At 49.1% G+C, this 13,432-nt stretch overlaps 1 protein-coding gene across 1 annotated transcript; it reads left to right on the top strand.

Moving 5' to 3' along the window:
* Positions 1 to 10,242: 10,242 nt before the first annotated feature.
* HTR1B (5-hydroxytryptamine receptor 1B) lies at positions 10,243 to 11,538 on the top strand (the record flags this gene model as incomplete). Its single annotated transcript, XM_081997633.1, has 1 exon — positions 10,243 to 11,538. The coding sequence occupies one exon, from the start codon at positions 10,243 to 10,245 to the stop codon at positions 11,380 to 11,382; it is 1,140 nt and encodes a 379-aa protein (XP_081853759.1). The 3' UTR covers positions 11,383 to 11,538.
* Positions 11,539 to 13,432: the final 1,894 nt, after the last annotated feature.

The following is a 13,432-nucleotide window of genomic DNA, read 5'->3' as shown; positions in this document are numbered from 1 at the left end:
ATAGTGGATAAATAGGGAAGGATGGTATCATAGGAGTACCTAACCATTTTCTTCCTCCTGTGTATGAATGATGGTTATGGATAAATGTTAGATGGGTTGGTCAAGGACTTTGTCTTTATCCAAACCTCTTCAAGCATAATTTCCACTAGCCTGCTTACGTATGACCTCCAGTATTAGTCCTTTTCTTTTTTTTTTTTGTATTAGTTGCATCAGTTCCTAACAATGTCATCCCACATCATGCCAAATTCAAATTTTTTTCTGCTTGCAATAGGTGGATGCTGAAATTCTTTAACAAGTTTCAAATATTCAAAAAATGCTATCCAGTATGTAAGTAGTGCAAGTGGAATTTAACTGCAAATATACATAGTTATATTACTTAAATGATAGCGAGGCTTGGTCCTTATTTTGTCAAAATTGGTTTTTGGTCCCTGAGATCATTTGTTGTTAATTTTCTATACTTTCACATTCCTGGCTTTCACAGCAACCCACACAAACTTTTCCTACAGAGATACATCCATTTACAAATCACCTCTGTCTGAATATTGTATAATTTAGTGAGGCTACTGCATGTGTAATCTACTATTGTCAAGATGCAAAGACTTAAATTATCTAAAACAGTTGAATAAATATCCTCAAATTCCTCTGTTGCTTTCCTTGCATCTAGCTGTGCCCACCAAGTGTTCTTTAAATTACAGAGGGTAAAATTGTGCCCTTTAAGCTTCAAATATATCAAAATGTAGAAACCACTAAAAGATCCCTAGAACCATCTCTGGTTTTGTGTCCCTGGTAAATCTGATGATAGGTAATTCAATGGAAACTGCTGATACATCAATGACAGTCAGAGGGGTTGAAAAGCAGCAGTCTCACCCTTGTAAATGAAAGCAGAATTGGGTACAGAAAAAGGAGCGAAGTACCGAGCAGACTGCAGGTGATTTTAAAGTATACTTAAAATCTCTGAAACAAGCTTAAAGGAGTCTCTCCATGAAGGAAAGGAGGATATCTAAACATGCTCTAATAATTTTTACGTAACAATTCCAAGAAAGGGAGCACACACGACCATCAGCTCCCAGATCTCTCTCTCCTCATAATATTTCAGCCAGATAATATGTGACTGTCAACATCTGACTGACCCATGTTTCACACCCTCAGAGAATGATGTCTCTGAAGACTTTGTGTACTTAATGGCAATCAAAATGGCAAAGACTGGACAACGCTACCAAAACGCTGGCTTTTGAAAAGGGAACTACTGAAATCTTACAGCTCTCTACGAGAACATGAAACTAAAAACTCTTTTTGCAGGAACTGACAAACGGTCCCTGATGTAGGAAATGAGCGCTGATGAGATCTCACCAGATTTGTATTGAATCACATAGAAAAGCAACCTGCATTACTGGGTTTGCCACCACTGTTCCAAAGGCCATTGATAGGCTAGCTCAGTGGAAGACCAGACTAAATTAACATCTAACGTTACATATAGTACCCAGCCAGTATGAAAGTCTGCCTTGCTGAGGCAAGGAACATACCCCTAATGAAAGAGGTTTCCTAGAGTAAGTGCCAGTATTTGCACCACAGCCAAAGGAGAAAGGAAGAGGCCTGGAAGGACACTAAGATTAGAGATCCTGTCTGCCATGCTCAGGTGCCTGAAGTTTTATTTTAAGTGTAACTCCTTTAGGCACAGGTTAGGCAGGATCACTTAGGATGAAACCCCCAGTTCTTTAAGTGGGAAGTTCTCATCTGGGGAGGCTCTGGAGAACTTGACCTCTTAGGACAGATCAGGAGCAGATGCAGAAGGGAAAGGGTAATCATGCTCTCTGCTTCCCAAACCCACAGTCTTTGGGAATATCTTTCGTAGCACGTTTGGGGTTTTTTTCCCTTTTATGTCTACAGCTCAGAATTCAGAGCTACAACATAAGTGAAAAACTGGGTGTACGTTACATTTTAATAGTCCGCTCTTTTACTTTCTTTTATTTCTGGCTAGTTGCATAAGGGAAAAAAGGGACAGTTATTCTTATCTTTTCCAAATAGCAAAACATTCCCATTTTCCTCAAACAGAAAGTGGGGAATTTTTAAATTTTGTAAGTTCTGGCTGATGTCTTTGAACTCTCTGCTGCACTGATCATGTCAGTTTGTGTGGATCAGTCATATCAGTCGTTTGTTGCTCAGGGTATGACTTGTATCATTCCAGAACCACTGACAGTGATTTCTGAACTGTACAGAAGAAAAACAACAAAAGAGAATATGTTGTTAATAGTTACTATTGATATAAAAGCAGTTTATAGCAAGCCACTCAAAGCCCAGGATCAGGACCATCAAAGCTATTTTCAAGGCTCTGCAAGTACTCAGAGCACATATGTAGTCTCTGTTCTAAAGAACTGCAGTCTAAGATTAGCGCTAGCACAGGCACACAGGTGGGAGAACATTGGCAAACAAGATACTACCAAGAAGAATAATAGGTAGCAGTCATAGCTTAATCAGCAGCCTGACTCTTGTCAAGTGTGTTTTGCAGGCATCACAGCAAAGGAGGATTTTTAGGTAAGATAATGAGGATATCTGTGCCTGTTACAGGAAGCTTCTCTCAAGCCTGGGAAGGCATGAAGATGTCTGACTGAAGTGAAATAAGACTCTGGGAGGGGCCAGCATCAGAGGCTAGTGGGAGGCAGTAATTGGCCTGAATATGCGATGAGAAGCGGATAAACTACCAGAGGCTTTGAGAGTCATGTAAAGAATATTTGCTTGTTAGTGAGGTATTAGTGGAGGAGTGAAATAAGGGAAGGGATGCACAAAGAAAGGGATGAAGAGAGAAGGGGGTCACGGACACAACAGCAGGCTATGGAAATGTGTGGAAATGTAGCATGTGGGTATGTTTAGTGCAGCTTCCAAGGCTAGAAAAACATAATTGAAACATGATAGAAACCAGGCCAGTAGTTTTAGCTACTAAACCTCCCCAGCTCCACTCTTAAGCAGAGACAGCTTGGACAGTGAGATAAGTTCACCTGAGTTTTTTCCAGCATCTTACATGGGGCTTAGGGTTTTGGAGTATAGAAATCCCCAATGATGTAGTGTTCTGTTTTAAACATGAGAGAGGCTGTGAGTCTTGGAGGGATATGCAAAGATATTCTCCCTCCTCCTTCCCAGTGACAGGAGTGTAAGCAGGGTGAGGGAACAAAAGGTTGGGCTCCTGTGCAGAGGTGTGCAGGAGCAAGAAGTGGAGAATCCATCTTGGAAGTGAGGGGAAGAAAGTTCATGACTAGGATGAAAAGTCATGAACTAAGGGGATGTGGGGAGACACCTGGGCCAAGTCCAGAGACTGTTCGAGGGTAATAAGCAAGCCATGGAAAACCCAGAAAAAAGTTGCAGGTTACTTTTTCTTTTTTAATAATAGATGCATATTTTTCTTGTACTTGGTAACAAGATGACTGCTTGAGTTTGGAAGCCTTGGCTTGCTCTTAAAGAGGTGAACTGCACACTCAGTGTGCCTTTGCAGACCTCCTGGAGTGCAGAGACAGGACTATGAGAAGAGTAAGCATCAGGGAAAGGGTGTAACAAGATTTTCCCAAGGAAGGAAAGGGAAACCCATTAAATCCACAACTGAAATATAAAAGCTACAAAATAAAATTGTCTGATTCTGCTTCCACAAACACAGACATGATCTTGCAAATGAGGATAACACCACGTCTCAATTTTTTAAAATCCATTAAGATTTTGAAGGTTACACCCAGAAGCAAGGTATTTTTAAGATCAGCTCAAAACCTCTATCTGGGCATGTTCTACCTGAGAACTGAATCCTTTAAGACTGACTTCTTCTTGCAATGAAAAATAAAATGTACCTTTCTAAATAGAGATCACATCTTTGTTTTACAGTGAAGTATGCCCTTCCCCGACAAACACGCATATGCACTACACATGAAGAAATGCAGACCTGTCTATGAGACCTGTCAGTTAAACAATCTTTGGATAATTAAAAGATTGGAAAATAATAACAGGATACATCTTTTGATGGCATTGGCTACAGCTTCATTAAATCACTGGATCCAGGCTTCTGATCCGGCTCTGTAGCTTTACTTATTACTTTGCTCAAAGTCACCTGAGATACAGTTCTGCTTCCAGCCAGTGGGACGTACCACTGGGTTGTATTTAGCAGGAGTTTAAAGTGACAGAATTTTATTTATCTACCTCTTCTGAGCCTTTTGCTTCTCAGTCTTTTTTTCTTCCTCAAAGAAAGAGCTACACATAGAGCAGTGGTAATACTGGTGGCCTCTGCTGGCTGGATTATTTTTTGATAGAGTGGATTTCACACTTTGCAGCATCTAGACCAACAGTTTCATAACAGCCTCACTCCAATACTAGATTATTTGGATTTAACTGGCTTACAGAAACTCTCACTTGGCATCAGAATGAGATCTTCAGCTATGTTCTACCTTGCAAAGTGCTGCTCCGAGTATCTGCACATATCTCGAAACCCTCAAAGGGCTTCCTGACCTTGCAAAGCTCTGGCATTTGGATGATGCCATAGCCATTCACTACTGCTTTAGTCTTGCTGCCCTACTCTGCTGGTGAAAGTAGGCCTACAAGATCTTTGTGGCCTTCAAAATTTCTTCCTTTCCTGAATTTCAGCATGTTGTAAGTATCTCTCTCTAAGCCTCTTGCTAAGCAGAATAGACAACTACATTTTTCAATTAAGTCTCATACTGCAGAAGAAACTGTCAACTAGTAAATACTGACATCCTAAAAGGACTTAAATTAATGGATAATGTGCTTTGTTAAATTAGCAGCCCGAATCTGCATGCCAGCAAAAGCTCCTAGCTTCTGATTACCTCCGGGAACAAAGAAGACTAGAGGATGCTTATAAATAGTGGCAGTGGGCTTAGCATATGTTACCTTCTTTCCTAGATAAATATTAATTAGCCATGCAGAAGAACCAGATCCTTAGTAGGAAGAAATCTTTGTAGCTCCCCTTATATCAATGTTGACGTGCTGATTTCACAAGGAAAAGATGTGATTCTTAATTTTCAGCAATGTTACTTCTTTCAGAGAATCATAGAATTGTTAAGGTTGGAAAAGACCTTTAAGATCATCAAGTCCCACTGTCAACCTGACACCATCATACCCACTAAACCATGTCCTGAAGTGACACATCTACAGGTTTTTTGAACACCTCCAGTGGTGGTGACTCAACCACCTCCCTGGGCAGCCTGTTCCAATGCCTGACCACTCTTCCAGTACAGAAATTTTTCCTAATACCCAATCTAAACCTCCCCTGGTGCAACTTGAGGCCATTTCCTCTCATCCTGTCACTAGTTACTTGGGAGAAGAGACCAACACCCACCTCACCACAACCCCCTTTCAGGTAGTTGCAGAGAGCGATAAGGTCTCCCCTCAGCCTCCTCTTCTCCAGGCTGAACAACCCCAGTTCCCTCAGCCGCTCCTCATAAGACTTGTGCTCCAGAGCCCTCACCAGCTTCATTGCCCTTCTCTGGACACACTCCAGCACCTCAACGTCCTTCTTGTAGTGAGGGGCCCAAAACTGAACACAGGATTCGAGGTGCGGCCTCACCAGTGCCGAGTACAGGGGCACGATCACTTCCCTACTCCTGCTGGCCATGCTAGTTCTGATACAGGCCAGGACACTGTTGGCCTTCTTGGCCACCTGGGCACACTGCTGGCTCATATTCAGCCGGCTGTCAAACAGCACGCCCAGGTCCTTTTCTGCCAGGCAGCTCTCCAGCTGCTCCTCCCCAAGCCTGTAGCGTTGCATGGGGTTGTTGTGACCCAAGTGCAGGACCCATATTAAACCTCATAAATTGACCTCTGCCCATTGATCCAGCCTGTCCAGATCCCTCTGCAGAGCCTTCCTGCCCTCAAGCAGATCAATACTCCCGCCCAACTTGGTGTCATCTGCTGTGATTCACTGCATTTCACAAGTTTTTACCAAGCTTTCTGCATTAGTAGCTTGTTCCTTTAAAATGTGTGCAGACCTTTTTTTTTTAAACAGAGAATTCAATGTCTCATTTTTGAAAACTTGGTATTTGGAACCTGTTTGAAGTCAACTCTGGATCCTGAAAGGAAACCCTGAAGGATTTCAACCTGTAAAGCAGAAAGAAAGATCTGAACATACTGAAGTGGGCCAAGGCTTTAAGCCTGATACAGGTCCATATCTTAAAGTGGAGGATTTATCTTCTGCCAGGTCTAAGCACAGAATATGAGACTTTTTTCATTTGAATCCCTACAGAGTCTAAATGCAGGGTCCTTTGCCCTCATGCTGAACAGGTGCTCTTCTTTTTTTTTTCTTTTTTCTTTTTTTCTTATGTGACAGGCAGGAGTTAAAGGCTATGCCATTGACTTTCAGTCATGGTAGACAGCTGTACCTTTATGTCGTACTGTCATGGCTGTTTCCTACAGTTCATTCCACAATGTTTCTGCATGTATTTCATTGCAAACAGATCAGTGTGTTTAAAACCCCTTCAGGTGTACAACTGGAGGCAGCCTGAACTGCAGGGATGATTGTTCAGCCAGACCCTCTGACAGAAAAACAGGCATTTGCACTGATTTTAGTGTGAATTAGAGGCTCCAGCAGCCTCAGATGGAAACCACAATAACGAGGAGGCAACAGACCTTTTCACACAAGCAGTTTCTTCTGCTTTGTTACAAAGCAGGAGAATAATGGGCAGTGTGGAAGGAGAGAAGATGGGGCAGGTCTGAAGCAGTTTCCTGTGGAGCATCTCCAGGATCCCTGCATCTTCAAAGCAAACCCCTTGTAGATGAATAAGGAACAGTCACCAGCCTGAGCTGCTGCCTCCCTGAACTGAACTGCGTCAGGATGGGTGCAGTGTCTGGAGACAAAATGGTAGAGACAGTGTAAGGGAGGACTGGAGTTTCTTTTTGCTTGACCTCAGTCGCCCACTTAAAGAGTAATTGAATACCCTTCAGATGGCATTTAAGTGCATTTTTCAGCAACTGTGCCTGACCAGTGTGAAGAATAAGGAGATAACTCAATCTGGCTTTATTCCTTTGGGTCAAGAAACTCGGTATATATATGTGCCTACTGAGCCCATGTGGTTGTTTCTTTTTCTGGGTCTTTAGAGTCAAATTCAAAACCAGGCCCAGCTGTTCCTTATAATTAAATTTCAGTAACTCAAGCTGGGTGTTTTTATTTTGACTAGTGACTTAAAAGTGTTGGCATTTAAATAGCCTCAGCTATATTTCAAAGTTAACATTGAGAAACTTCACACATATATTAGCGTTATTTGTCTGTTGGCAAACTCGACAAAATATCACTGCGTTGATTTACATAGTGAAGGTTATCTTTGCTAACAGAAGGACTCAATTTCATTATTTAAAATATGAGAATGAATCTCATCACGGTGCAGAAGGCTACAGATGGCATTATACATAACTTGCCACCTGAGTCAAGGGCAGAGGTGAAGTTTATATTGCACACTGACCCCTGCGTTCAAATAAAAGTTTCAAAAGCCAAAACCTACACAACATTATCTGTGGCCAGGACAGATCAGACTGTAGGATGAGGACTGTTTCTTTCTGGTACTTAGGTTTGTTTCTATGTATCTGTCTTCTCTCTCTGATTTATTTATAAGTCATTGATGACATTTATGCCATACATGGGCAGTTTGTGATGCAATAAACCAGTAATAGGCTCAGTTTTCATTGCAGTTTCTATATGTGAATATTTTAGTACATCAAAATCTGGACATAAGAAGTATTAAAAGTCTTATGCCAGCAGAAAGAAATTAATTTTATGCCTGCCTCTGCACAGAAGCCAAAAGCTTCAGGAAATAGGATCTCTTCCCATAAGCATCTTTTCAGGTCCAGTTAGAAGAGGGGAAGGTAAACAACAAAATGAAAGCTTCAGGGTGACAGCACAGCAGTGAGATATGATAGTTCATGTGGTAATACATATGATGCACAATATGCTTCTGACTGGCACTCCAAGACTTCAGTACTTATTCGGTGATCTAGGTAGAACCTGGTTCCTGTTTTCATCAAGCCTTGTCCCGTGGGAGCCCAGTTGTGGCACAGAGCTGTGTGCAGACTGGCTGGGCAGAGAGGAAGAGTAACGTCTGAAAGTCTGAGTACCTCTTGCTCTGACACAAATCCTGGGAAGCAGCATGCACAGCCTCAAGAAAGCAGCAGCTCCAGTGTCTTCTGCATGCCCCACCAGCAGTAATGCACAGCACCAGGTCCATGACATGGAGCAGTATTAGGAAGCTGGCTTTACTTTTTTGCTGCAGCTATTCCTAACCCAAGACTGAAGCCCCAGAGGGAAGCATGGGGAATGCTTATTGAACCTGCCCAGGACAACCAGATGATCCTTGTGGGAAGTCAAGTGAAGTCACCACAGCTAGACCTGGCATGCCCCGTGCGAATGTTTTGCCTGTCCCTGCATGGCGCAGGAAGGACAGGGGCACAGGGGTAGAGTTTGCCTTCCTGCCACAGAGGAAACCAGCCAGGAGGAGACGTCTGAGAGAGGAGCACTGAGAGTATGCAGGGAGTTTAGGCGGGTACCAGCATGTGCACGTGTGCACAAACATGCCTGCAGACTTAAACCCTTCCTTCCTCTTTACGGGGTTTGTCGTGGCATCTGTGGGAGATTTACTCGAGGGCTGGAGCACAGACATTTCACTGAGCTCGGAATTATCCTGACCCAGCAAAAAGCAAGCTCCCACCTCCCTTTGTGTGCAAAACTTCCTTGCGGTTGCAGAGAACAAACGCCGGTGAGAGCTGCGGGATCTGGACGAATGCGTGCTGCCGGTGCACCCCGCCGCCCGAGCACCGAAGGATCCCGCGGGATACGTCAGGGCTGTTCGATCACGGATGTGCGTTTCCAAGCACAGCGGTGGGGGGGGGAGAAAAAGAAAGAAAAAAAGAAAAAGGGTAAGAAAGCCTGAGCCGAGGAGGCGCTGGATTGCTGAAAGTTTAAGTGCAAAGCAGGCGATGTGTCCCGGCGGGACGTGCAGCCCTCGCAGCAGTGGGACCCGCCGCGCTGCGGGGCAGAGCCCCTTGCCCGCCGAGCAAGGCGGGCAGACCCGAGCTTCCTGCCCGCTCCGGCTGCGGCCCTATGCCCCACCGTCCTGCTCGCCCCTGCCCTTCCCCGCACGCCCAGCTCCGGCACCGAGCGGCACCCGCAAGGCCGGCGTCGGAGCCACCACCCCGACGCGGCCGGCGGGCTCCGTGGGGAGCCGGGCATCGCCCAGCCCCACGGCGCTGCGGGCACAGTGCGAGAAGGGATGGGGCCAGGCGAAGGGCCGTGGGGTACCCACATCCCCCAGCGTCGTGGCACCCCCCGTCGGGCTGTGGGGCGGGTGGAGGTGGCTGCTCCCCAGACGCGCTGCGGAGCGGCTGGAGCGGGCGCGAGCCCGGGCTCCTCCCGACGCCTACGGGGGCAGGGGCGGGGGCATGGCGGTAGGGCGGTACGCGGGGCCGGGCCCCCCCGTCGGACAGCGGGTGGGTGCGGGAGGGAGGGCCGAGGGAAGCAGCGGCTCCTCCTCCGCGGGCAGGCGGGCAGCACGCCCGGGAGCGGCACCGGTTGCTCGGTGCCGGCGGAGCCGCGCCGCCCGCTATATAAAGGGCGGCGGCTGCTCGCGGTTCTCTCACACCGGCCTCTGCCCGCGGCTGCCGGCGCTGGCCCGAGGCCGGGCCCCGACAGCATGGCCCGCGGCGGGGCGCCATGGGAGGTGGTCTCCCACCGTGCCTCCCGCGGACCCTCCTCTTCCTCCTCCTCCCGCTGCTCCTCCCGCACCCGCGGCGGCGGCTGCAAACTTGCTGCGGCGGGCTGCGTGTGAAGGCAGGGTCCGGCGGGGCGGCTCCGCCGCCCTCGCAGCCGCCGCCGTCGCGCCCGCAGCCGGTGGGGCGAGGCCGCCGCCCGCGGGCATGCGGCGCCGCCGCTGCGCCCGTCCAGACGCGGTGCGGAGCCGCCGGCGGCGGGGCTGCGCCTAGGGGTGGCCGGGGCGAGAGCTCCATGCCCAGGGCTCGCCGCGCTCCGCGGGGAAGCAGCGGCGGGGCAATGAGCTGGCGGGGCGAGCGGGCACGCCTGGCCCCCGCTTTGCCCTGTTTCCTCGCCCGCGGGGAGTGAAGCTCTCGCGGAGCCCGTTCGGTGCTCCCGGAAGGGCGGGCGGGAAGTGGTGCCGGCGCGGGGATGCTGCAGCCCTCCCCCGGCGCGGACGGGGTCCTGCCGGGGTAGCAGCCGTGCCGAGCCCCGCCGTCTGCGGGGGCGGCGGCCGCGGAGGGATGGAGCCGGCCGGCCCCTGCCGGGCGCCGCTGCTTCCCGCCAACGACTCTTACCACGGCCGAAACTGCAGCGCCGAGGAAGGGATCTACCAAGATGCCACCCCCCTCTCCGGGAAGATCGTGCTCGCCGTCGTCCTGGCGCTCGTCACCCTGGCCACGGTGCTCTCCAACGCCTTTGTCATCGCCACGGTCTACCAGACGAGGAAACTCCACACGCCGGCCAACTATCTCATCGCCTCGCTGGCCGTCACCGACCTCCTCGTCTCCATCCTCGTCATGCCCATCAGTACCATGTACACTGTGACCGGCAAGTGGACACTGGGCCAGATCGTCTGCGATATCTGGCTGTCCTCGGACATCACCTGTTGCACGGCCTCCATCCTGCACCTCTGTGTCATCGCCCTGGACCGCTACTGGGCGATCACTGATGCCGTCGAGTACTCCACGAAACGGACTCCCAAGCGGGCAGCGGGCATGATCGCTCTGGTATGGGTCTTCTCCATCTGCATCTCCATGCCCCCTTTGTTTTGGCGGCAGGCGAAGGCCGAGGAAGTCTCTCACTGTGTGGTGAACACGGACCATGTCCTCTACACCGTGTACTCCACGGTGGGAGCCTTCTACTTCCCCACTCTGCTGCTGATAGCCCTCTACGGGAGGATCTACGTGGAAGCCAGATCGCGGATTTTGAAGCAGACGCCAAAGAAAGCAGGTAAAAGACTAACGCGGGCTCAGTTAATCACAGACTCCCCGGGGTCATCCTCCTCCGTCACGTCCATAAACTCCAAGGCCCCCGAGGGATCCAGCGAAACGGGCTCTCCCGTGTACATGAACCAGGTGAAGGTGAAGGTGTCGGATGCCTTGCTGGAGAAAAAGAAGCTCACGGCCGCTAGAGAGCGGAAAGCTACTAAGACTTTAGGGATTATTTTAGGAGCCTTCATCGTCTGTTGGCTGCCCTTTTTCATCATCAGCCTGGTGTTGCCTATTTGCAAGGACGCTTGCTGGTTCCACATGGCCATCTTTGACTTTTTCACGTGGCTTGGATATCTCAACTCCCTCATCAACCCCATCATCTACACTATGTCCAACGAAGACTTCAAACAAGCTTTCCACAAACTCATACGTTTCCGATGCACAAGTTGAAAATTTTGAATGCGATGTGTTCTCCGGGGCTGCCCCCACGCACGCCCCTGCCCGACGCCACAGGTAGGCGCGTTCCCCACGCCCCCGCCGCGGCGAGCGGCGGTGCTCGGGGCGGGAAGGCTTGGGGCGGAGGTGGTGGTGGGGAATCGGGAATGGAAGGAGGAGGTCCGACCCCACAAATAGCTCTTTCATCCCCTATCTTGGCAGGACCGGCTGCTTTCTGTCCCTCTCGGAGGGGTGGGGGGAGCCCCGCGGGCGGGAACCCCGGTCCAAGGCTCCCTGCGAGCCGAGCCGTGGGTCGGGACGGGACGGGACGGCACAGCACGGCCCTGGCTGGTGCGCACCCCTTGGCAAGCGGCGGCGAACAGCGCGCCGCACGCTCCTGACATTTCACGGGCGGGGGGTGTGTGTGATGTGTGTATGTGTGTGTGTCGCCGTCCCCAGCTCGCAGGGAGTGACTCACGCCAATCTGCTCTTTATTCCACCCAATAAAACCAATATGCCGCCATTTCGCCTATGTTAACGCCCGGGTTTAGACCAATTAGTGCTAAACCGCACTTGCTTTCCGAGCAGGCTGCCGAGCCGCCCGGGCAGTGGCGGGCCGGGGCAGGGGAGGGCAGGGCGGGCCGCCCCCGCCCCGGCGGCGTTCCCCGGTGCCGCCTCCCGGCCCCCGCCGGCAGCTGGAGGCACCGCAGGGCAGCCGGGGACGCAGCCCCCTTGGCGGGCAGTCGGATGCAGCCCTGGTGCGAGCGTCGGGTTGCTTTGGGTTTTTGTTTTTTTTTTTTTTTTAAAAGGAAGGAAGGTAGGACAGGCCCCAGATTAAGGCTGTTTATAAAGTTCAGCCTATTTTCGGCTCCGGCCGCTCCGACTGTGAGCGGAGCCCGGCTGTGAGCAGGCAACCTGCGAGGAAAAGCTGCCTTTCAGCTGCTGTGAAAGGCCCGACACCTTGATGTTCCTCTTCACAGGGGGAAAAGCTGTGCCTTTCTGCTTTTCTGACAAAAGTGGCTGCCAGCTAATAGCTGAACTCAGCGCCACGTTCTGCAGGATACATACTTGCCTTTATTGTGATACTTTAATAATTCTGCCACTCTTTTGCTTTTTGTCTGCAGAATCAAGTTGCTATTGTAAAGACCCACTGCTTGAAACTTCCCCAAGCCCAGTTGCCAGACTCATGATGCTGCAAAAACGTCAATACGTACTGCCACCAAACTGCTCAGCTCTGCATTTCAGTGTAATGACTCTGGCAGAGATGCTGTTCCAATAGTCACGCAGATCAGTTGCAAAAAAAGAGGGCAGCCTCGAATCAAGGTCTATAATTCATCCAGACTGAAGAAAAAGTTTGAGAGTAAACTCCATTTATTTTGCAGGCTTAACTTCTTAATTTGTTCTCCGGCCGGTTGTAGGGGTGTGCACAAGAGCACAGTTGTCTCTGTCTGTGTTGGTAGCATAGTTGTACTTCTGCACACCTGTAATTCCTTTCTTTCAGTGGCAAGAGTTGCTCACTTCACTTATGAGGCCAAGAGGAGAAAAAAGCAACATTTAAAATAGGAGCATCACAGTGAATTCTGTAAATGGCTCCTTCAGCTGAACATGCGTGAGAAGTGACAGTGTGCAAAAGTTATATTTGTATTTCAAAAAAATAGCAAATGCTGTAGAAACAAGAGTTGTAGACCTGTTCAACTGCACTGCATATCTATAGTCTGTCCTCATAGTTACCTTTACAAAGTAAATACTTCTTGCTTCTACTCTGTAACTCAAGAGCAGAACTCAAGAAGTCCAATGACCTTTTCCATAAACCAGCTGGGAATAGAAATAGCAGTTTGATGTTGTAACCATGTTTTCCATTTTGTGTCAGTTGCACACCCTTACCGCATGAACCACTGCGAAATTTACAACTCTCTAAGTAATGACATTATTTAGTGTATTTTGTAAAGAAGTGAAGCAGTTTGCTCTTTCGGAAGAGCTATATCACCTGCGAAATAAATAATCATGAATCATGAATTAACTGATGTTAGTGAAATTACTCCCCTCCCTACTTCCCCCTGATATT

Source organism: Phaethon aethereus, assembly GCF_964289735.1.
Source record: "Phaethon aethereus genome assembly, chromosome: 3".
In the NCBI taxonomy this organism is placed as follows: Eukaryota; Metazoa; Chordata; class Aves; order Phaethontiformes; family Phaethontidae; genus Phaethon; species Phaethon aethereus.
This window is presented reverse-complemented; position numbering and strand designations above follow the sequence as displayed.